At 42.5% G+C, this 24,110-nt stretch overlaps 1 protein-coding gene across 1 annotated transcript in view; it reads left to right on the top strand.

The window, feature by feature from the left end:
• Positions 1-21,070, top strand: part of gli2a (GLI family zinc finger 2a) — an 81,858-nt gene extending 60,788 nt beyond the window's left edge. Inside the window, exons 6-14 of the mRNA XM_026144175.2 lie at positions 7,322-7,523; positions 8,229-8,424; positions 10,671-10,781; positions 11,088-11,228; positions 13,620-13,769; positions 15,171-15,335; positions 15,431-15,712; positions 16,503-16,869; positions 17,477-21,070. Coding sequence (XP_025999960.2) covers positions 7,322-7,523; positions 8,229-8,424; positions 10,671-10,781; positions 11,088-11,228; positions 13,620-13,769; positions 15,171-15,335; positions 15,431-15,712; positions 16,503-16,869; positions 17,477-19,791 — 3,929 coding nt within the window. The 3' untranslated portion in view covers positions 19,792-21,070. The remainder of the gene's footprint in view (positions 1-7,321; positions 7,524-8,228; positions 8,425-10,670; positions 10,782-11,087; positions 11,229-13,619; positions 13,770-15,170; positions 15,336-15,430; positions 15,713-16,502; positions 16,870-17,476) is intronic.
• The last annotated feature ends 3,040 nt before the right edge of the window (positions 21,071-24,110 follow it).

Below are 24,110 nucleotides of genomic sequence, written 5' to 3'. Positions count from 1 at the left end.
CTGCTATGTAATAGCAGGGAGGTTATTGCTGACACACACACTCACACTCAGTGGCAGGCAGAAATTTAACCGCCAGGCTAATGCTCACAAACTCGTACACGTGTTTGCACACAAACTCACAGAGGCCAGCCTGTTCTTTGATGCCAGCCAGAACCTCGGCCCTCTATCAAAGTGACAGTCAGGCACCAGAACAGACGTTTGACTTCAGCAAGGAAACGCTTCCAAGAAACCTTCAGCCCTCATGAATGAGAAAGAGAAAGCTCACAGAGAGGAAAGTCAGCCTTTTCGATGCCTGATAATCAAACACCCTGCTTGGCACTGACCCCCTTCAGGAGCCCTCATTCTTCCTTTCATTCCATCCAACCACCCACCCAGAAAAAAAGAAAAAAAACCTGCTGCACTGTCACGCTTCCAGAAGACACTAAAGCTGCCATCCTCACACACAGGTAGGAAAACTCAGCAGAGAGGAGAAAATCAGGTACAGGATGGCTTGAACATTAATCTTTTAAATTACCTCAATCACTTAGTCAAACAGAGCTGAGCTGAGCTGCAGGCTGAGGCGGGGTTTCAGAAACTGTAGACCACCGCCTTCTCCCGCCCTCCTCCTTCCTCTTCCTTCTCCCACCACTTCAGTGACCGCCGCTGTGCTGCCATGCCCACACTTGTTTGGGTGGTTGTTTACTTGTGTAGCCACAACCCCCACCCCAACACCCCCACCGCCTGCTTCACTGCAACGTCCACACTAGCTACCAGCTTTTATTTAGTGTTCTACCATCCTCGGAGTGATGTGGTCAGGTTTGGGTCACTCTGCCAGTCTCGAGGCACAGGGACCACATTGACCGAGGCGGCCAACTAATGGTCATTGCGGGCAGCCTCAGCCTGAATCAATAGCCTTATTTACTGCTAGAACATGGGAGAAGGAGGAGGAGGAGGACGTGGCAAATATGTGCTTCACCCCTGCCGTTAGTTTTGGAAGGCAGCACAGATAAAATCCATATTAAAAATCAATTTATGCACTAATATTCAGCAGACCCACCGCAAGAACTGGGAGCACTCAGTGACCCTATAGTATGGCTCGTCCAGCCCATGTTTTCCCTCTGGATGAGTGAACAGCAAGGCTCAGAGTAGAGCCCCAAACACTGGGTGCTGCTGTGAGAAGGGTGCTGCTGGAAAAGTTGTGAGCACATGGGATTTCTGGCAGGTCTGCAGGTCTTGCTGGTCCACTTAAGAATTTTTAGGATTTGCTGTCGGGTATACCTCAGACGAGAAACTTAAACACACCAATTTCTCCCCGATGAGGATGACAGCATTTGAAAGACACTGCTGTGGCGCTGACTGAAGTGGCACAGACTGTTAAAAACACAAACCTAACCAGCAAAATGATTGCTTTTTTTCCACTGTTAAGACTTTCCCTTCCCTCAGGACTGCCATATGACAGGGTGATGGACAGGTCTCCTAAGCAAACAGTGTTAGCAGTGGCCGTGAAGGCCTCGCTGCAATGCTTAACTGCTTCTGTAAGTTAGTATCTGTGTTTGCGGTATGTTTTTCACGCATCAATCACTGTCGTTATCTGGTGAGAAATCGACTGGGCTGAAATAACAAAAGTACATTCAAGTCCAAAGACACATTCATGAAAAATGTGCATGTTTGGCAGCTTGTTTAATTTAGCATTGTTTCCTAGAGTTTCTTTAATTAAAATAGCTCGGCTGGTTTAGAGTTAAAGAAAAGTTCCTTCAGTTGCTTCTTTAAGTGACAGCTAATCCCACGACTAACCTACTTTCAGTAGATTTTTACACCAGCTCATAAGCCAAAAAGGAAAAAAATGAATAAATCAGAAAACATTTTTGTTGTTACGCTGACCTACACCTGCCAACCTAAAGATGTGTGCAGCTAATTGTCACATCCCATCAGCAGTATGACCTATGTGAGTCAACATAACTGGAAAACTCAGGTACTCAGGTAATCATGGTGCTTCTCTCTTTCTCGTTCTTTCTTGTTATATTCAGTGTAATATTTGTAAGGAAGCTATTTTATTGCATAATAGTAATATACAGTTTTATCAGCTTCCACAAGAACTATTTTCCTTCTCCCGTCTCTTTGTGCTCCACTCTGTGTGTGTGTGGAGGTCCACTTGCAGTGAGGCTGAGACCTGGGAAAGAAGAAACTAATATGAATATGAAGTAATGTGTAACAGTAGGGAAGTAAAGGAGACCAGGGGGACATTAAAATAAAAATAGTAGTACATTTAGCATTTTTTAATCTGTACAGATCTGTACAGATGCATCTAGTTGTGTTTGAGGCCTAAGCTTGAATGAGGTTTAAGTGATACTGGGTATATGAATATTATTTTAAATGCCCTTTGCGTATTTTAAGGGTTTGATAATGGTAAAAAAAAATAACAATAATAATAATAATAATAACAACAACTTAGATCTGTATAACACCTTTCAATAAACCTAAAGACAGTTACAAATAAATATACCAAAAAATAAATACTAATAAATAGGGCAGGACAATATGGACAAAAATATTTATCATGATATATATTTGCAAATTTGCGATAACAATAGAACTGATTACATAATTGATGCGAGACAAAATACTTTACAACTCCACAACTTTATCAGTGCAAAAAAACCCATCAATTTATTTTCACTTAAACAAGCAGCTGTTGCTGAATTCTCTCGCAGCTGCTCTGTTCCCATGTTCTACTGTGTGACTGATAGCCTTGAGTTTAAAATCCGCTTCATACGCATGTCTCTTAACAGGTGTCATTTTGGGCTCCTTATACACACACAATACGGTAATATTATGTTGAAGCGCAGTACGTATTACTCTGCGAGGCTCCTGACTACGGTAGCTGTAATGCTCCGACAATCCATCAAGCGGTGCGGATTCATAGATTACCAAAGTCAAACTAGACACTTTTTTGCAGATTTTCGAGCACCGTGTACCACATAAAATCGGTTCGAGGTCAGTAAGCGCAACCAGAATTCATACATAAGGCACACTGGATTATAAGGTGTGCTGTCAATTTTTGAGAAAATTAAAGGCTTTTAAGAGCGCCTTAGCGTCCGAAAAATACAGTAATAACGACGGCCCGCTTGCATGTTCTACAAAAAACTGTGCTTTGGTGCCTATCTGACGGACAAAAACCAAACCAGTTTCACGTCACTGAAGTTGCACCATTTTTACCAACCAATTCTGGTTCATCTGTTTCATTCAACGATCTGCTTATGCCCTTCTCATTCGCCGCCATGTCCGTATGAAAACAAAGGCACTGCGCATGCACATTTTACCCATATTCTATCGCGATATTTGATTTTCTTATCATTGCCTAACATTGTACCGGTATTACTGTGAATGGTATAATATGGCCCAGCCCTACTAATAAATAAATAAATATACAAAATAATAAATATATTAAAATTACAAAAGATAAACTAGGGCCCATAAAACCAGTTGCCCGAGCTGGTCTTAGCCTCTTAATCCCAGTAGAATTAAGACTAAGGAAAGTAAAGTTAGTTAGTGAATAGACTTTAAAGTGTTATTAGCATTGGTACACCGCCACTGCTATGGATGCAAATAAAGTCACATTATGGTATCACATTGGGAGGCTTTCAGAAGGCTGTTTGTATATGAATGCACAGGTATGTGAGGGGTGGGTGGGCAGAGAAATATCAGAGTAGTTTGCTGGAAAACCTTGAAGCTCCCATGACAAAAGCAGCAGCCAAAGTAAATGTCTGCCATCCTGAGGAAAAAGATTTCAGTGTTGATGTAGCGGGGTGGGGGGTGGGGGCCATAGATTTGTGTACCGATGTGGTGGTGAGGGGAGAAGGAGTTGATGGGGTGGGGGAGAGGGGGGGGGGGGTTCCCCTCAGACTGCTTACACAAACACTTAACTATATGTTAGTTCATGAGCACATGGGTTGGAAGTGTGTGCATAAACACGATGGCAAACACAACGCTGGCTTTGGGCTGGACACCGGGGGCTCGTAGAGGATACAGTGCGAACCCTCTCGCTAATAAAATTCACAGTGTTCGTATTAGTGCGATTTAACAGGAAAAATAAACAGTCCCCGTCTCAGGCTTGACTGGGGGGTGGATGGAGATGAGGAGGCCGACTGGCAAAACCTTAGCTTTGGTGTAATGGTGGTGTGGGTGGTGTGGTTATATCTCTATTCAAGGTCAAGGTGGGTAAGCTCAAGATTATCTGCTCATTTAAAAGCGCTTGTCAAAGCACAGAAACATTATTAGAAACTCTTATTTGGAAAAACTAGCATGCTTTGGTTCGCAGATTTGTGTTACTTTTGTATCTAGATGTTACTGTTTATACACATTAAATATTGAAAAGTTAAGCCACTCTGCACTGAATGTATTTTATTTTACCAATAACCATTAAAATCCAAGTTTTTACATTGATCTATTTCCCCTAGAAACATAAATATTTACTTGATATTTTCCCCTTGTGTATGTGAATAGATCTTTGCTCTACTTCCATATTCATATGATGGTGCTCACTGTCCAAAGCTGAATATCTGCAGAATACTATGCAAACTAAAATCCCTTAAGAATTGTTTAGAGAACATAAATGTTAGTTCTTAATGAAAACCTTTGACCCACAAAGTTAGTTGCAGTAAAACACAGTGAAGTATGCATGTTCTTGGCTTAGCTTTGCTGTCCTGTACTCAAAACAGATGCTAACCCTTTTTTTCGAAAGCAGAGACAGTTTGTTCACACGTTCAAGGATGTTAGAAGGTTTGCATTTCTTACTACGTGTTTGAGGATTTATTGGCACTGAGCTGAATTTCTTGGCAGTCTTTGTGGGTCCAACTCAGCTGCAATCCTCACCACTCCTCGTTCTGCTGTTGGCTAACTCTGCATTAGCTTAACTGTCTCCATGAACTTATCAAGAGGCCAGTGGATTCTCAGAGAACTGTTTTCACTCACATATTGGCCATGAATACAAATATTTTTCAAACACTGCTGTTTTGTTATCAGTGTTACACAAGGAAAAGCTGCAGACCTATTCTTTGCAGGGCTGCAAAGTGACCCTCCATTGGCTCCGGCTGCAGCGACACCGAGTGCTAGCAACTTCTGGAGATCAGCACAACCCTCCAATTAGAGCATTTTCATTTTCCACAAAACTATTTCGGCAGAAGCAAATGCTTAAAATAATCACGCACACTCCTCACTCGGGTTCTTTTTTAATATTCCTTTTCTTTACTGTATCAGTGTGTGCCTGTAATTATGCCTCTATATAAATCCAGATCCCACAATTACAACCAGCCCGGGATTCAGGCCCACAAAGCACCGATGCACATGCAGACACTCGCATATATGTACGCACAAACACACTCACACACGTTACCACACACTGCTGCGTCGCCACGGCCTGCGCAACATCTGTTTTCTCACTCCCTGCCGGAACCTGTTCACCCTTTCAGTCATAACCACCACCTATAAAACGCTCCTTTACCAAGTGGTGAGAGTTTCAGAGTGAATGAAAGTTGTTCCAGGTAAAATTAGGAAAGATTACTGGGCTAAACAAGAGCTTGCTGACCAAACATTGTTGAAAATTTGTTGCTGGAGGCACTGAGAATTCTTTTGAGCTGAATTAGATGTACAGATTGAAGGCGGCAGTTTAAAGATGGGGGTAGAGGGCGGCACTGTGGGCGCCGTGCCCAGAAGGGTGAGGCTGGCGCCAGCCTACCAGGGCACCAGGCTGTGAGGCCTGTTTCCTGCTTTATAAAGGGGAATATTAATACCTGTATCTCCCATTAAATCTGTTGGCAAGGGTGCAAGTTCACCTTTAAAAAAAAAAAGTCCCCATTCATGATCCCAGTTTTGCTTCAATCCTCCCGCCTCCCTCCTTTACTCCACTCCCACCCCTCTGTGTGGCTGGGAGATGATGACATATTTATTTATTAACCCTACGGAGTCCCATTCCTGAGCAGCGTTTGTTGTTTTTGCCAACTCTTTGATACATGTCTATATCATCTCCACCAGCCTTTTTTCTCCTTTTCCAGGCCCCCAACTTCTGTTGTCTGCCATCTGAAGCTCCTGGGAGCCTTTTAACTGAGTGCATATGCCTCTGCTTTACGACTTGCCACCTCCAAACATAATAGCTTTGGAAGTAAGCCCCTTCTTTATGGCTGCAGGTCTGGTGCGGTGATTATGGCGGTGCCTGGATTAATTTGGCTAGAGGGGTTGTGAGTTGTACCAGCAAAGAGTCGCGATTGGCAACATATTGGCAGCAGCGTAGCTGACATGCAGGAAATGTGTGTGTGTGTTAGGTCACTATGCACGTGCTTAGGTGAGCCGTGATGGGGCTATTATGAGTATCCTGCCTCTCACACCTCTGATGATGCCTGTTGTAAGTTGTAATTGAACGCACTCAACTCAGCTCTGTCCCCTCACACTGGGACCAGCACCTGTTGGTCCCCACCAGTGATTTGTCTCCGTCTTATGTGGGAATGAGAGTTGCATGCCTTTAAAAGAAATAAATACACATCAGTATGTGTGGAAAAACAAATTGCCTTCTTTAAGTTCATGGGAAAGTAGTGAACCCCGTCATTTTCTTGTGCTCTTTTTGAAAAGAATGAGAAAACAGTACAAGAAGCAGGTCTAACAGGAGGCCATTAACTCTACCTTTGTGAGTCAGCCTTGTTTTTTTTTTAAATGGGATTCTGAAATCAATTTGTTCAAATTGCCTCTATTTAACTTCCCCAAGTACAGCGGCTGAAAGAGATTCCTATCAAAGTAATTACGGAGAATGATTAGGCCCAGATTCATTATGCATAAGAGGATGCAAATGTTAAATAGGGGAGCTGTGTGTGAGAGAGATGCAGGAGATAGGGTTTAGCTTAGCATGGCTGTGACCTCCACTAGAATGCCCGCGGCTCAGCATTTCCTCGAACATGGTCCAGGATAACTGCTGGTTTCTATTGAGGCCATGCATAGTTTTTACACAAGGAATTTGCACATTAAAGGCATTCAACGTGAAATCCAAAAAAACATATTGGGACAATATGTGTGGAGTGTTAGATACTGTTAGCTAGCTTGGGTGTATTCAGTGCTCTGGCTTTGTAGCATTTATTTTTGCTGCAAAGCCAGAAATTTTAACATTGGCGTGTATGTGGATCCGGTCACTTTAGGAACCAGTATATATTAGGGGAATGGCGGTTTTGTCATTTCCTCACAGTCTGCATTTTGCTGTCCATTTTTCAAGCAGTTAATTTATTGGTGGCAAAAAACTCAAATATCAAAAGGCAAAATTGGTGACATTTCTGCATTTGTGTCTCTTGTTGTCTGTCCCCAGTATCCCGTTTTTCCAGCCCAAGGTTGACACCCCGGCTCAGCAGAAAAAGGGCGCTGTCCATCTCGCCACTGTCAGATGCTAGCATTGACCTGCAGACCATGATTCGTACCTCACCCAACTCCCTGGTGGCCTACATCAACAATTCACGCTCCAGTTCAGCCGCTAGCAGCTCCTATGGGCACCTTTCAGTCGGCGGAATCAGGTATAATTGCGGTTCATACAAGAATACTGTATGAACATTGACAGGCATATTTATAGTTTCCAGCAACTGTAGTCTGCAGGCGTCTGTTGATTCAGATCTACCACAGTTATTAATTAGTCACACTTTTAAAAATCACCATTTTTCTTGAAATATCCATTATAATCAAGTTCCTTTTTTGGGTGGCTAGTAAATGTATATATTTTCTATTCACAGCTATTAAAAACAAATGGAGCGAATTTATTGTATTCATACTGTTACAACAAACCAGTAGACATGCAGGGTGGCTTCAAGTTAAGCAAGATTGCTTTGAAGAAAAGATGACACATTCTTCTCCAAAAACTATTAAAAATACATCAGTGAGCATTTTACAACTATCACTTAAAGTGTAAGGTTGCACTGGAAGTAAAGGTGCAGTGTAAGTGGGGGCTTGTCCGGGATTTGGACTGAAACCACACAAAAAAACAATTCTGTAGTCGTTGACTTGGTCTTTATGAGGCATTTTAGATTCAGAGTAAAATCGACTTTCCTGCAGTGCCAGGTTACACTACATGGTCCTTGCTTCAAAGGAGAATGCTAGCTTATCTATTTTCACTTGGTAGTGAGGGACAATGCGACCATGATTCCAGTTGCTTTAATGTTAGTAGACAAAAGTCTCCAGCCATGTTAGCCTTAAAATATCTTTTTTCCTCTCACCCCCTCACTCAGCCCGACATTCAGCTTCCCCCATCACATCAACCCCGTTGCCTACCAGCAGCTGTTGTCCCAGCAAAGGAGTCTCAACGCCTTTGGCCACACGCCTCCTCTCATTCAACAGTCGCCATCTTCGTTCTCTGCTCGTCAACACCCCCTCACTGCATCACCTATGTCCTCCCACAATAGCACCAACTCCGAAGCAAACCAGGTAACATTCATGTCTTTATATTTTAAAGTTATACCTCAGATTGCATTATACGGATATGTAAGCTTGGGATGAATACAGATTTTCTCTGATTACCAAATTTTCACTTTTTATGTCATGATTCTAATGTTTTGTGATCACTAGGTCACATAAACATTAATAGAATAAACAAAGTTTAAGTCTTGTGGTTCTCCAACAAGCAAAACCTTTATAACATTCACCGGACACTATCCCCTAGACAGTTGCCAGTCTTCCCAGGGAAGGGAACTTCACCCTGAGCTCAGAATGTGCAATGCTCTGCAGCTACACCTCAGATTCTGCAGGCCTCAGTTGTTATGCTAATGTTCATGACAGTACAATTAGAAAAAGACTGAACAAATATGACTTGTTTGGAATTTCTGGGCTGTACTTAGTTTTTACGCTGTTACTAATGCCACGGTCTCATTTTTCACATGTTGTTGTTCATCTAATGTTTTGTCTTTAAATAAATTTAAGACCTAATAAGGAGCAAATGATTATTTTTATTTTGTCCTGATACATAAAACATTGCAAAGAGTTTAAGTGTCTCTTGAACTTGACCGTAGATAAAGGTAAGAGAAATTGTAAAATAATACTTTGAAAAGAATTCTTCAAATGTAATAGCATACACATTTTAATTACAGATGAAAATAAAATGTAAAAAACAAACAAACATAGCAACCATAACAAGTAAAATAAACCAAACACAAGTTGATATCTCTGCAACACGATACGCAGGCATCTTGGACAAAATGTCCAAACTGCTGTTTCTCCACATTCTTTTGATATTTTTAGATAATTTTAGAAGCTATAAAACTCCAACAAATAGTCGTAAAAAGAAGATAGTGAACCGAGACATAGATTTGAGGTGCTGGAACAAAGCCTAATTGCATGAGTTATCATGAAGTATTTTTACAAATGATGTCTCAGGTCAGAAAAATGTTTGAGGCTCCTTCCCAGTTCCATCTGTCTTACTTCCCACTGTCTCCTCTGCTCCACTTTATCAGCCCACTGTCAACACCGCAGCCCCTCGTAATGTAAACTTCCCACTTGGTGAATCACTCCATCTCACACTACACGCCACTGCCTCCAGCTCTGTTTCAGCACTGTGTCTGCTGAATCCAAGTGTGCTGGAGTGTACTGTATATTTGCACCTTTCTGCACACACTCACACACACAGCTTTATTTCTGTAGTGATCAGAACCATATTTCCCTCTTGGTTTCCAGCCAACTGAATGAATCATCGAGGCCCCTAGAACTGCACTGTAGTGTTCTGGGTGGGATTAGAAGACCCCCCTCTCCATTGTTGGACTTCCTCCAACGAACCTCAATAAACACACACACACTCATATCCATCCTTTCTTTTCTTCTCCATTAGAGCTTTAACAGGCCTTCGTAGTCTTTGTCTTTTCAGAATCAGTCGGCAGATCAAAGCCCTCTCGTCGCCCCCACATACACTCACATACTCCTCTAGCCCCGACCCTGCCTCCTCTCCCAATCTGTAGCGAGGGTAATAACTCCTCTTCTTTCATATTTCCTTGCGGCTTTGGCGATCATAAAGCAGTCTAAACTGTTTAGTCTCGGCGGCGGGTCCTAGTCTGACTTATGAACCGTGGTGCCTGGTGCAACCAGGACTTGTCACATCTCTTTGCAGCGGCACAGCGTAACTTTGTGACTCCCCTCTGCTCCCTGTGGTGTGGAAAGCAGTAGAGTCTGGTGCTCAGTCGTTGGTTTAATTAAAAGGTGAGGGAGTGGGAAGATTAATAGTTCACAAATGAATGAATGGTTAGGGATGGTTTGTATTACGAGTAATGGAATGGTTGGCTGATAAATTATGAATGAGATATTTCCAGTGTCAAGGGATGGCTGAATATTTAAAGAGACAAACTCAAAATTTTAAAATCAAAACCTGTAAAAATAAGGATTTGGGATTTGTGTTTTTTGTTTTGTTTTGTATTTTGTATTTTAAGCACCAAAAAGTAATCTCCATTATATTCAAGGGAAGGCAAACATCAAAACACCAAAAGCTTGATGTAAACTGGGCATTAGGATTGACAAGCAAAACTAGTGGCCCAAGGATAAACGTGTAAATAAATAAATATATATATATATTTCTAGGTGTACTGTCCCTTTAAGAACGATAATTCTAACTAATTTTCCTTCAATAAAAAGAAATGTAGGTAATGACAACCAGTTAAAAACACATTCCTCTGTTCCTTCATGTCTTTCAGAACGCCAGTGGAGATCCAGCAGTCAGCAGCACTGTCAACCCACTGATCACGAAGAGGTCAAAGGTGAAGACCGAAGCAGAGGGTCCACTGCCCATTTCACCATCGTCTCAGGTGAGAAAATAATAAGCTCCTTAAAGTGGGAGAGTGGTGCACCTTAAAGTTAGGTTGCTAATTAGTCTCTAATTGATTATAAGTAATGGATACAAATGCAGCTTTAATATGTGACAAGAGGTGTGTTTTTTTACAACTCTTCCTCTGTAATAAAGAGGTTGATAAGATAAGAGAAATGCAAAATAGTGCGGAATGCTTCTTAATGACTTGTGAAAGGTTAAGTCTTGTTTTTTGTTTTGTTTTTTTAACTCATTTAAATTGGATGCACGTATTTGATATCTGAAGTATCATACACTTTGTCTCCAGGACCACGGTGGGGGGATCCTGGACCTGAGTGAAGATCTGGATAAAGATGAGTGTAAACAGGAGCCAGAGGCCATCTATGAAACCAACTGCCACTGGGATGGCTGCTCCAAAGAGTACGATACCCAGGACCAACTCGTTCATGTGAGTTTTTGAGTACTCAGTTGGATTTTTTTGTTTGTTTGTTTTTTAATGACAGCCAGCCAGCAGACAGAGGACATAAATCCAGCGATTCCCACAGGATTAGATTATATTGCAGTGGTGAACGGGGACGTGCAAGCTTTCTTAATTAGATTAATAAGTAATATAGACTTCAGGAACCGGCCCTGCAGCCTCAGTCAGTTTAAACCAGTTGCACCTGCTGCAGGTTCTGGACTGCTCATCCAGAAACAGATTTTAAAAGCAGAACAGGAACTCCAAAGATGGATTTAGAGTCTGTCCCAATACGAGACATCACAGACCACAACAAGAACGACCTTGTTAGCATGTCTTAATGCATCCTCAATCATCAAGGAAAGGAAATCCTAAAAAGCTGATTCTGTTCTCACACTGAAAACACTGTCTAGATGGACAGAATCAACTTTTGGGGACCTTGTTAGCAGTAACCAACTTTTTCAAAATAAGAGCATTGTCTATGAATTTAAAATATATTCTAAAATGGTTGAGAGTTGCAAAAAAAATACTCAGTTAACGTTGGGAAACACCAAAACTGCTAAATTAGAAATTCCTTTAAAGAAATACATACTACCCTCCTTAATCCCTGGTGGTTGTTAGGGTTCTATGTTGTGTTGCTCATTATGTTGTCAGTATCTGCTGTTTTGTTTGCAATGACAGTGGATAGACTACTGTTGTTGTGTAAAAACTCAAAAGTTCAGATTCCTCTTCTGCTCCTAATTAAATCCATGCTGATTGGGTCCACTCAGAAAGCTGAGTAGTGACCGGTCTCTTTCTGTTGGGTCGACACGCGTAATGTTAATGAGCCTGCTGGCTCTTACCAAATTCAAGCCCAAGCCCTGCAGCTGTGCCCACCCCTCCACAAGCCCAGAGACCCCTAACCCCTAACCTCTTACTCCCAGCAACACCCCCAACCCCCGAAGCCCAAAGGGCCGGCCATAAATCCATCGTCATGCCAGCAACTTTGGGGTTATGCACCCTTGCTTTTTCCAGGCCAACTTCTCTTCTCTACACTTTCTGACTGGCAGTGAGTCACCTCCGAGTAGCAGTAGGAGAGTCATATGTCAGGTCCATAGACCTACAGACCAATGGGAGGAGGTGGGCAGGTCGCTATAAGCTGCTACACACAGGACCAGAGTTACCTTTAACAACTTTGCAAACTCTGTGGACCAGTAGAGGACTGTGCTGATAAACAGTGCCAACAGTGCGTTTATGTTCCTGTTTTCTATAAAGTATAAATTACATGGGTGTGACCTCTAACACCACCTCTCTGAGCACATCTGGGGTTTCACATGAGGTTCAAACATCATCAGCGAAAAGAGACCAAAACAAACACACATACACACCACACACACACACCTGTGGGTTTCTTGTGGTTTCTGTTTGACCAGAGTAATCCTGTTTCAAGAGCCTCCAAATTACGGATTCACAGTAGTGTGTAACCTGAAAATAGAGACCTCTGCGTGGGCCACACACTTTTTTCCATTCCTCCTCCTCTTCCTCCTTCCTCCCAGAATAGCCCTCAGTAGAATTGCTAACCACAGACCTTTTCTGCTGGTGAAGAAGTGGCCACATAAGTGGAGCATTGTAGGCTTGGATGTCCTCAGGAAATGAGGTGGTTCCTCTGGGTGTGTGGATATTTGAATGCGGTGGACGGGACAAGTGTTTTGAAATGTGTCTGTTCAGAGAAATCATGTTTGACTGCAGCAGAAGTCATGTGACTAAATATGCTGTAGCTGAGGACATTTTGCCTTGAAGTGCTTTAGGCTGTATGTACGTTGGACTCCAGCATGCCATTCTTTTTACTCTTCACGCCTTTGATAATTGAGTACTGTCTAATTTCTCTGAAGACTTTCTGCATATTTAAAGTGCAAGTTAAAAAGTCACATAGAAACTGTTTCGATTGACCTCATGATCCATGGAAATGAAGGAAATGAAGGAATGCAGTCGGAAATCCTCTTCTTGATCACTTTTTACAAGGATCCGCTGTAGTTCCTTTTCCAAGAGAAATGTGAACACAAACACAGCCTGAAAAAACACACACACACACACACACACACACACACACACACACACACACACACACACACACACACATACACACACACACACACACACACACACAGCCTTTGTAGCTTTTGTCTACTATTGACAAAGGCATAATAACTGTCAGCTATAATGGATTGCAGAGTGATGTCAGTGAGTCAAGCATGCATGGACACATGAGGCGGGAGCCTATTCTGGTGGGAAAAAGACAAGAATTTGCTGACTCTTCTTTAGCATTTTGTTACGTTATTTTCATCTTTAGGGAAAAGTATCATAGAACTGTGACAATTTACTGGAATCAATCTGTATGTACAGCATATCAACAATGACCACATCCACGGTGAGAAGAAAGAGTTTGTGTGTCGCTGGGAGGAGTGTTCACGGGAGCAAAAGCCCTTCAAGGCACAGTACATGCTGGTGGTCCATATGAGGCGACACACGGGGGAGAAGCCCCATAAGTGCACGGTAAGCGCCTCGTATTCTTGGTAATTTGCTGACTGGTATCACAAGCCATCATCTCCCATAATGCAGCCAGCACCATTTTCCAGCTCGGATTGCAATGCAAGCTATTTGGCATAGTTGGTGACATCCAGAGAAATACAGACATACAGAGAAAACCTAACGATCCACTATAAGCAGCAAAAGGCAACAGGGGGGGAGAAGAATTCCTTTCATAACATATATGGCATAGGTTATAAAACCCACCTGTTAAGCAATGATGTATTAACTTTGTTTCCAAAACCATAAACCTAGGTGTGATCTGCAAAAATGCTTTTTAACAATGTGTGTGTGCATAACAATGAGAAGGCAGACACAAAATCTCCTCTCACATTCACTAAAGTTCCTGCAGAGCCACAGCAGACATGATACAACTAGTTATACACACTGACTTTAATTCTCACAGTTGGTTCATTGATCTGTGTAAAAACACTGGAGAGGCCCTTTAACCTTCTTGTTAACATGTTAACCAACTAGTTGAAGTTGGAATTTATTCCGCCGCTTTAGCAGTCAAAGAATGTCAGCCCTTTAGTGCGTCAGTTTCGCCTGTGGAAAAAACTCCCTTACAAAAAAACTTGATATGATTTTCTTTGTGCGTACCACCACTATATTTCCCGTGTTTGATAAATCATGGGCTTTCATTGAAGCCTTCATTTGCTGTGTGAAGATCAAATTGAGGGGCCTGTTTGCTTGGCTTCAAAGCTCACTCTGGGCCTCTCATGAATGTATTAAAACAGATGACTTGTGAAGGATAAAGTTAAGAAAGCTGATTGACAGTGTGGGTGTGTAATTAAAATTTGCAGACAAGCAGGGGGCCATGGGTCCTTATTAAGACCAAGCTGTATATTCTGCACACAAATCCCACATGCATCTTCTCCTAACTCCCCTTTAGTCTTTTCTTTTTAAGGATGAGTCTTCGGACTTTTTCATCCCCTTTCTGGGCTGCTCTAATTTGATTCTCTTTTAATTTCAGAGCCAATTACACTCACAATGACTGCTCAGAAGGAATACCAAATTATAGCTTGTACAGTATAAGTGAATACAAAGGCTAAACACAGACTTCTCTTTGTCTCAACAAAGTGCACCAGACAAAGAGCTCTACCACACCTCACACTTAGTTTGGATTTTTTGTGTAATAGCCCTTTTTTTACCAAAAGTGTAGCAGAGCTTTGCTTTTGTGTGGCACACCACAGTAGGTGGGCAAGAGTCCAAGAGTAAATGACATTTAAAAACTGGAACAAAAAGAGCTTTTTCGTGTTGTTTTTGTTGTTGTGTTCCGGCTCTTTTCTCTGGCCAGCTGCAGACAAAACAACAGCACTCAAGCATCAATCTCATTGTCCGTCTGTCCCATTGTCTGTCTCTCTGCAGTTTGAGGGCTGTTCTAAAGCTTACTCCCGCCTGGAGAATCTCAAGACCCATCTCAGGTCCCACACTGGGGAGAAACCCTATGTATGTGAGCACGAAGGCTGCAACAAGGCTTTCTCAAATGCCTCAGACCGAGCGAAGCACCAGAACCGCACACACTCCAATGAGGTAAGTTCACACATGGATCTCATCTGAGCAGCCGGAAAGGTCAGCTAAGATTTAGATTTGCCACAGTAAAAATCATGTTGAATCCATCTTGGCAGAAACCATATGTGTGTAAAATCCCGGGCTGTACCAAGCGCTACACGGACCCAAGCTCTCTCAGGAAGCACGTCAAGACGGTCCATGGACCCGAAGCTCACGTGACCAAGAAACAACGAAGTGACGCTCCCCCAAGGCTACAGCCACCCAAAGGCAATGGGGAGAACGAGGCAAACTCCAAGCACAGCGCAAGAGCCGTAGATGGCAAGGTGGAGGCCAACAGCACCTCTAGGGGAGGGGAAGATTGCCTACAAGTCAAGTCTATTAAGACAGAGAACTCTATGGTGAGTCCTGTTTATCGGTTACACGAGACAGTGGCTCTGGGTGAGCTTTAAAACAGGGGAACAACAGTTATCTTACATTTTTACTAACATTGTTAGTGAGAGGTTCCCTGCTGGACCTGCATGCGTCCTTTCAAACTCACTCTCTGTTTGTTGTCTGAACCTGCTTCTCTCTTTCCTTTGAAACCCTGCTAATGGACAGACTTCACTGAGGTGAGCACGCAGCCTGTTTCAATGTCTTTTTTTTTTTTCAAATTCCTGTATGGTGGAAATGTATGGTGCATGATAATCCATGTTCATATATTTTCTTGCTCCTTTGCATGTAAGACAGTCTTACGCTGCCATTACACTGGATTTTTATATCTATGAGCTCAATATTCAACCAACGATAAAAGTCATTGTCACATTAATACTGAAAGGCAGGGACTTGTGTAGCATGTGTGCTGCTCACAGAACTTTTCTATTATCCACTTGTTTTCTTAAATAAATAAACCTCCTTTATAATTCACAAGAGTATGAAGCTATAGGGCTACATTAGTTATTACAAAACACCATCACAATCAGAATTTTTTAACTGTGGTAATTATTTAATATTGAAGAATATCTAATAGGTTTTTTTTTAGCTTGGCACAAGGCTGTGTTTTAGTTTTCTTTCATTTATATTCATTTTTAAATTTCACTTTTTAATCATTTTCTTTTCTTTTTCATTTACTCAAACAGCAAAGTGAATATTTCTATGATCTACTAACCTCTTGGATTTTGATTCATGACACTTTCGTCTGTCCTCCTCCAGACGTATCAGTCCAGTCCTGGTGGCCACTCGTCATGTAGCAGCGAGCCATCGCCTCTCAGCAGCGCCAACAACAACGACAGTGGGGTAGAGATGGCCGTGCACAGCGGGGGCAGCTTCGGGGACCTCAGCGCACAGGACGAGTGCCCCATGGTTGACTCCACTGTTCCCACTGGGGGCCAGCAGGCTGGGATGGGGCTTCAGTTGAGGAAAGCCACGGGTCACGGTGGTGCAGTCACCATCAAGCTGGAAAACATCAAGAAGGAAAGGCTGAAGACGGTGAGGGACCCCTGCCCCTGGGTTAACTCTGCGCCACAGCCGCTGCAGGGCCAACGCATTAGCATGAAGCTGCCTCCCATACCTGCAGTTGGTAAGGACTACATGTTGAAGAAACACCTCATATTGGGCTGTACTGTCATAGACTGTGAAGTTGGAGATGGAGATGGAATGAACCATTTATACCCATCTTGAAGCCTAAGCTTTAGTTATATGTGCTGCTTAGTTTTTTCTTAAATGAGTGATCATATTTCAATTAAAGGTTGGAGCAGTAAGCTAATGCTAGCACTAATAAGGAACATCCAAAACTTGTCTGTCATACAGAAACCTGCTAATAAATGCTCAGTACATTCCAGTAAAATCCCAGAATTTTACTACCCAAACTGGAGCACAGACTTCTTGGACAGTCTGTCAGTACAGTTAACTACACAACAGCCGTATTATTTGTTCCAAAAGTGATGGTGAGTTTAATCAGGTGAGGTTAAGCCTTGCAGACAGCTAGGAGCTACAGCTCCCTGTACATGTAACAAAGCGGACAGTGCTCTAGCTTTCAGTCCCTGTACAGTTGTTATGAAGGTGGACACTAGCTATAAAGACCAAAAACAGCGATGCTGAGAAATGCTTCCTCTGTAATTATAAACTCATGTGCATATATAATGTTATAATATAATAATATTTATTCTAATCTTTTTATCTGCCAGGGTCCCTGCTGGAGAACTCCAACATGAGTAACTTAAGTGGTTCGTACCCTGGCCAACGCATGGATGACCTGTTGTCATGTGAAGTGACGCTATTGAACCAGCTGAACGAGCGCCGTGACAGCACCACCAGCACCATCAGCTCTGCTTACACCCTAAGCCGGCGCTCCTCTGGTATATCCCCGTGCTATTCCAGCCGTCGCTCCAGTGGGACATCCCAGTTTGGCGCTAATCGCCACAACAATATCAGTTCAGCTGACTCCTATGACCCAATCTCTACTGACCTGTCTCGTCGATCCAGTGAGGCCAGCCACTGCGGAGGTGGCGGTGTCAGCGGAGGAGGTGGAGCAGGCCTTCCAAGCCTTCTCAGTCTTACACCAGCACAACATTATCGGCTAAAGGCAAAGTATGCTGCTGCCATTGGTGGAGCACCACCTACTCCTCTTCCCAACATGGAACGAATGAGCCTAAGGACTCGCATGGCACTCTACAGCGACTCCCAAGAAGGCTCATCGCATCCCTTCCATCAGCCACCCTCTGGAACTGTACCAAGACGGTGCAGTGATATTGGATATGGCACGCAGAGCATGATGCCCCACGAAGTACCCACCAATCTGCCACGCCGTGCAAGTGATCCAGTGCGTCGTACGACACTGGACCCTCTCTCCCTTCCAAGGGTCCAGCGCTACAACAGCATGAGCAGCATGAACCCCATGAATGCTCCACCAGCTGCAGAACGTCACCAGACACTGGCTACACAGGGCTATACTCGCTCTGATGGAAGCCTGCAACGCTACCCATTTGCCCCCAGACCACCAAGCATTTCTGAGAATGTAGCCATGGAGAACATGGCGGTAGATGGAATGATGGTTGGGGGTGAGCAGGGTGGAGAGGATGATATGGTGCTTCCAGACGATGTGGTACAGTACCTCAGGTCACAGAATTCTGGCCCCTCTACTCACAACTTGGGACAAACCGACTATAATTCCCACGGTCAGACTCAGGGCTACCAGACAGGCGTGGCTCCACCAGCATCATTTTTTGCGCAGAGGAGGATGGCCATGGTGGATACCATGATGGCTCAGTCCAATCAGGATGTGCAGTCCTGCCAGATGGGTCCGGGAGGTGCTCAGCAGCCTTTTGCAGCACCATCAGAAAACATGAACAAGAATAACATGCCAGTGCAGTGGAATGAGGTGAGTTCAGGAACAGTGGACACCACAGCCAAGCTTCCCAAACAGCAGCAGCATCCTCTCAGGGGGAATCTAGCTGTTGTACAGCAGAGGCAGAACTTTGGGTCCTTCCAGACGCAAGGTCAGGGCTTGAGCAACAACCAGCAAGTTGTGCCTATGAGTCAGAATATATCTATGCAGGGGTATGCAAACCACAGCAACCAGAGGCTGATGAACATCTCTCTACAGCAGCATCCACAACAGAGACAATGCAACAGTGTGAACTTTAGTAACCAAATGAGTCCTCAGCAAGGGTTTGGCCAAGAAGCAATCCCAAGTTCTATATCTGGAAGCACTAGCATGAGACCTACGCGCAACAGTATGGCAGATCAAGAGGTCCAAAGTTACAGATCAAGGACACAGACTGATGTCTATTCTTATGTCAGCCAAGTGGATCCTCAGCAAAATTACGTTATCTCCCAACAGCAGCACAATGTCCAAAATGGAGGCAGAGGAATGTTACAACCCAGGCCTCCCACAGAGCCCAGGTCTACTGCCAGACCACACGGAGGGTCTAGCATGACACAACCGAGCCGATTGCTCAAGTCATCGGATGTTTGCCCCGGTCAAGGTAATGATACCTCTGAGGCAAGCCCAAAGAGGCCCAGTGGGTCAGTAGCCCATGACAGCAACTCAGAAAATCCAAACTCCGCTGTGTTCTACACAGGTCAGATTCACGTGTTTGAGCCACCTTCTGTCAGCTTTGATGCTCCCATGTCCCCATGTGCCAGTCAGGCTCCTTCCAGCAACAACACTTCTGCAGCCAACATGGCTTCACCAGGCGTCAACCAGGTCTCCAGCAGCACAGTGGATTCTTCCACCAGTGGATCTGGGGCCACAGAGCACGCCCAGATCGACTTTGATACCATGCTTGATGACGGAGACCACTCAAGCCTAATGTCGGGCACCCTGAGTCCAGGCCTTCTGCAGAGCCTCTCTCAGAGTTCCTCACGTCTCACCACCCCCCGCAACTCTGTCACCCTCGCTTCTGTACCGGCAGGGATTGGCAACATGGCCATCGGTGACATGAACTCTATGCTCACAGCCCTGGCTGAGGAAAGCAAGTTCCTCAACATGATTAGCTGAGAGCAATCAAACACCTCATCATCCATCCATTCTTACCATGAATATCAGGAATATAAAGACTATACAAGAAAGCACTGATTGTACAATGCAAAACTGCTCATTACATAAACTTTTTCTACACTGTTCATAGTAATATGCTTATCCTGTAATATTTGTTTCAGATTATATGTTACATTAAAAGGTTAATAGTAAATATAGATACGGTTAAGGACCATTTTCTATCATTTGTTAAAAAGCCATACTTTTTAGCTACAAGTCTATGATAGCCCAGGGTATATAAACAGATCAAGAACAATTGCCATTCAGTATTTGCCAGCGTAATAGGCCTTTAAAAAGTGGTGCACTGATAGCAGTTCACATAGTGCCTTGATGAGGTCATCAAGTGTGAGAATCTGAATATGACACAAAAACCGAATTATCAGGAAATGGACACAATATGTGGATAGACTGTTATGTTTGTAGATGATACTGTATGGTACCTGGTCTAAGATATGTTACACACTTGCTGTTTAAGCTAGAGCTGTCAAACAGTTTATAAATGATAAATTCATTTTGTATTGACTTAACTAAACGATAATAGGCAGTTGCAAAAACTGATTATGGAAGCGTGGAGCAGTTTCTTCAGCCCATGTTATGGTTCTTTACTACAACTAACTGGCAAACCTCACACAGGGTGATCTGATTAAGTAGCTCTACCTTCTACATTTTCAACACATCTGCAAGTTGCTTTTAACCCACCCCAGTCCCAGCTCCTTGCTTTTAATACTTTGTCTGACTTCATCAGTGTCATGCTCAGTGCCTCTTCCTGTTGCTGACATCCATGAATGCGCATAGATGGGAGGGCATGTTGAGCTACCATAGCACCAAATAGGCGGGGCAGGGTCTAGCCTGCAGTACTACTTTGACACAGTGACCAAATAAATTTTTAAAAAAGCCTGAGGCCAAATTATACACCAGGGATGGTCATGATTTTCAATAGTCATTCAATTATTTTTTCTTCTATCATTTTCTTTTCTTTTTTTTAATCAGTTGGTTATGCTAAACTATATTTTCCTTTGGCTTTACCAGAATCTGGGTGGATATATAACACACTAATACTCCCAGAGGTCATAGTAATGTAGCCACAGTAGAAACTGTTTGCTGACAACCATTAAACAACGGAAACAGGTTAAATAAGTTATGAAAAATAACTGGATAACAGAAGCATGTGTAGTACAGCAAGGTTAGACGCTGCTGTACAAACAGGAGAAACATGCCAAGCCAAAGACAACCACAGAAATCCCAAAATTTAAACAAAATAAAAAATAAAAATGAGGTTCGGTGCAGATGTTGTCAGGTAAAGCTAGCATGTTACTACATGTGCGTGCACTCATTCGAGTATTTGAGTCTGGGAGTCGAATAAGTTCCAGTAAATATCAGCGTATCTCTGCTCCCTAATAAATGCCAGTATTGGAAAAAAAATAAACTGCCGTTGTAGTTCATATATGCACTTAACCATCCTGCAGCAGAGGAAATAAAAGCTGTGTTTGCTGGAGCATGTCGTTATGTAATAAATGTTTACCATCTGAAATGTTTTGAAATGTGTTACCAACATGTGTGTGTGTCATAAAATTTCACTGAATGCAGTTTACAAAGTGAACATATTTGACAGCCCTAGTTTAAACACATGGTTGTTAGGCATTGTCATCCACAGAACTGAAGTGCTTTCTGGTCATAATCTGAGATTGTGAGGATGTGAAATGTGATTTCCTTCTTTGCCCTCTGGATCAGAGACGTTCATTCTCCATGGTCCCATCTCACAAGGGTAAATGATTGAAAAGGACAAGGATATGCATCAGTGTTAGTCCATCAGGGCACATGAACCCCTGCGCATCTGATGAGGAGCACTCTCTGAAAGAATATACAAGTACCTCTGTGTGTTCTCAGTAGAGATCCAACTCTAATTAACACATTCATACCCCCGTCAGTGCACCCTGTCTCTCCCCTGGGTTCTCAATGAACTGCAGAGTCCAGGAAAGGACTCAGACTTTGATAATGAAATCCTGTTTTCGGACAGGATGGGCAAACTAGGTCTGCAAATTCCTCTGTTTTATTATGTTTGCTGAAATTGCTGAAAGTAGCCTTTTAAATGTTTGTGTGTATGCTACCATCCACTTTTACTATGCTTGGTATGTGTGTGTGTGTGTGTGTGTGTGCGTGCGTGTGCATGTGTATATAGCTTTTGTACATTTCAAATAAACTATCTCCTCTTTTTCTGTCTAAATCTGCTTGCTGTGTCTTCTTTGATCTGTGTTCCCTGGAGACAGACCATGAAAGTGAGGCTACACTGCATTCGAAATCTCATTTAATGTGTATTTTCTCAGACTGTTCTTGAGAAAAACTGAAACCAAACACTATCACATATTCATCCATACAAGTTACTGAAAACAGATATATCTTAAATTGGGGGGGGGGGGGGGGGGGTAAATAAGTCACCTGTATAACTCATACCAAGATTGAATTATTAGGGGTTGCAGCTTATTTCAAAAACAGGAAGACACTAATAAAGGAAAGAGGAGTGAAGCTTGCTAGCAATTTCAACTCATCTCCTGAAACATGAATAAGTACTGGACCTGAATCTGCCTACAAATCACCCCCAGTGCCATACTTACCCTCAGTGCAAAAAGTAACACACATTAGACTCTAATGTGTCTATTTTCTGCGTCTAATACAGCAACGTCTGGCTCTAGAAACCAAAGTGGCAGCTATAAAGATGAATTCGATGCTTCAAACACATGCCGATGGGTGACCTCACCATGGCTGCATCTATCTTTTATATACAGACTATATGAGAGCATTTTAATAAATGCCTCACATGGTTATTGGGTTTAAGCTATTTTCATAAATACGTCATTTGATGTTTGACATCTGTAAATACTAATTAAGAAGAGAAATGGACCTGTAGCTTTACTTTTTAACACACTTCACATAGTCTGTTGAATTTGTGCTAAAAATGATTCATCATCAGTGATTTAATTGTTGGTTTTAAAGGATATCAGTTTTTTGCAGGTGGTGTTTTCATCACCAACCTGGAAGTCCAGCATATAATCCAGCAAGAATTTTAACGGGCAGGATCAAATTTGGTGTGCTCTCTTTTTTATTCTACCTTCAGTAAAATAAACAAATTCAATAAATTTTACTAAATACAATGTTAAATTATTGTCCATGATGTTACTCAAAATGCCAAACAGACCAGATTGATTTTTTTTTTTATAAGCAGTCATGATGGTTTTTCACTAAAGGGCCCAAATCAAGACACAGGATCAAGCGAGCAACAGGAACAATCAGTGACTTTAACCCAAAACTTACTTCATGATACAAAACGGAAGCAGTTGAACAACCACAAGGAGGTTGAAGAATTAAGAATACAGAGTGACCGAGAAACAATCAGAGAACTGATTGGGCGCAGGTAAAACTAATGAAGACGGGGCACACAATCACAAAGAAAGAAAAACACAGGCAAAGAAAAGAGGAAAAAATGCCCAAAGAAAGTCACTACCAAAAAACAGGAAGCAAATTTAAACAGTCTAACTCTGAAGTTAACTTCTCCTCAGATGGTCACAATCCAGGACCTGGGACGTAGTTGCTTTTAATTCTTACTGGAAACAAAACAGCATTTAAACCATGTTGATAACTATCTCCATCATGTAATTCCTTTAACCTGACTGGTTTTCAGGGTTACTTACAGTCTACTTCACTATTTGCACACGTCAACTATTTTCTCAGTTGCAAACCAGCAACTAGGTTTTCATTCAGTTTCTTTGCTTTCAGAAATCTTCATCGGTTAAATGCACCAAACCCACAACCCATAGAGTCCAACTTTACAGCAAAACTAAACATGTTTATATGAGAAACCAAAGAATGGAGGAGAATATTCTTTAATTCACCTGTTTAAAGTTTGTTAATTAGGGGCACGGCCACTTTGACTGTTTTTTTATTAATCCTTTTTATTTATTTTATTTTGTAGTATTATTTTCAGCCTGTAATTGTATTAATTTTTCATCAATTTGTCATCCTGTGTTTGTTTTACTTACTGTGCAGTGTTTTTATGTCTTATATGTTTAAATGCTATATAAATAAACTGATTTGAATCGACTGAGCAGTAATCAGCAGGTATCTCTGTCTAATAAAGCCAGCTGGTAAGTTAGCACTCCATTCTCTCATCCAAAATGGTCACTTTTAGAAATAAAGAAACAACTTGGTCGAGCCAAAACTTTGTGAATGTGGAGTCCAAGATCGATGGGTAACATCACAGTGGCTATATGTACTTAAAGGTATAT

This window comes from Astatotilapia calliptera, chromosome 16 (assembly GCF_964374335.1).
Source record: "Astatotilapia calliptera chromosome 16, fAstCal68.1, whole genome shotgun sequence".
NCBI lineage: Eukaryota > Metazoa > Chordata > Actinopteri > Cichliformes > Cichlidae > Astatotilapia > Astatotilapia calliptera.
This window is presented reverse-complemented; position numbering and strand designations above follow the sequence as displayed.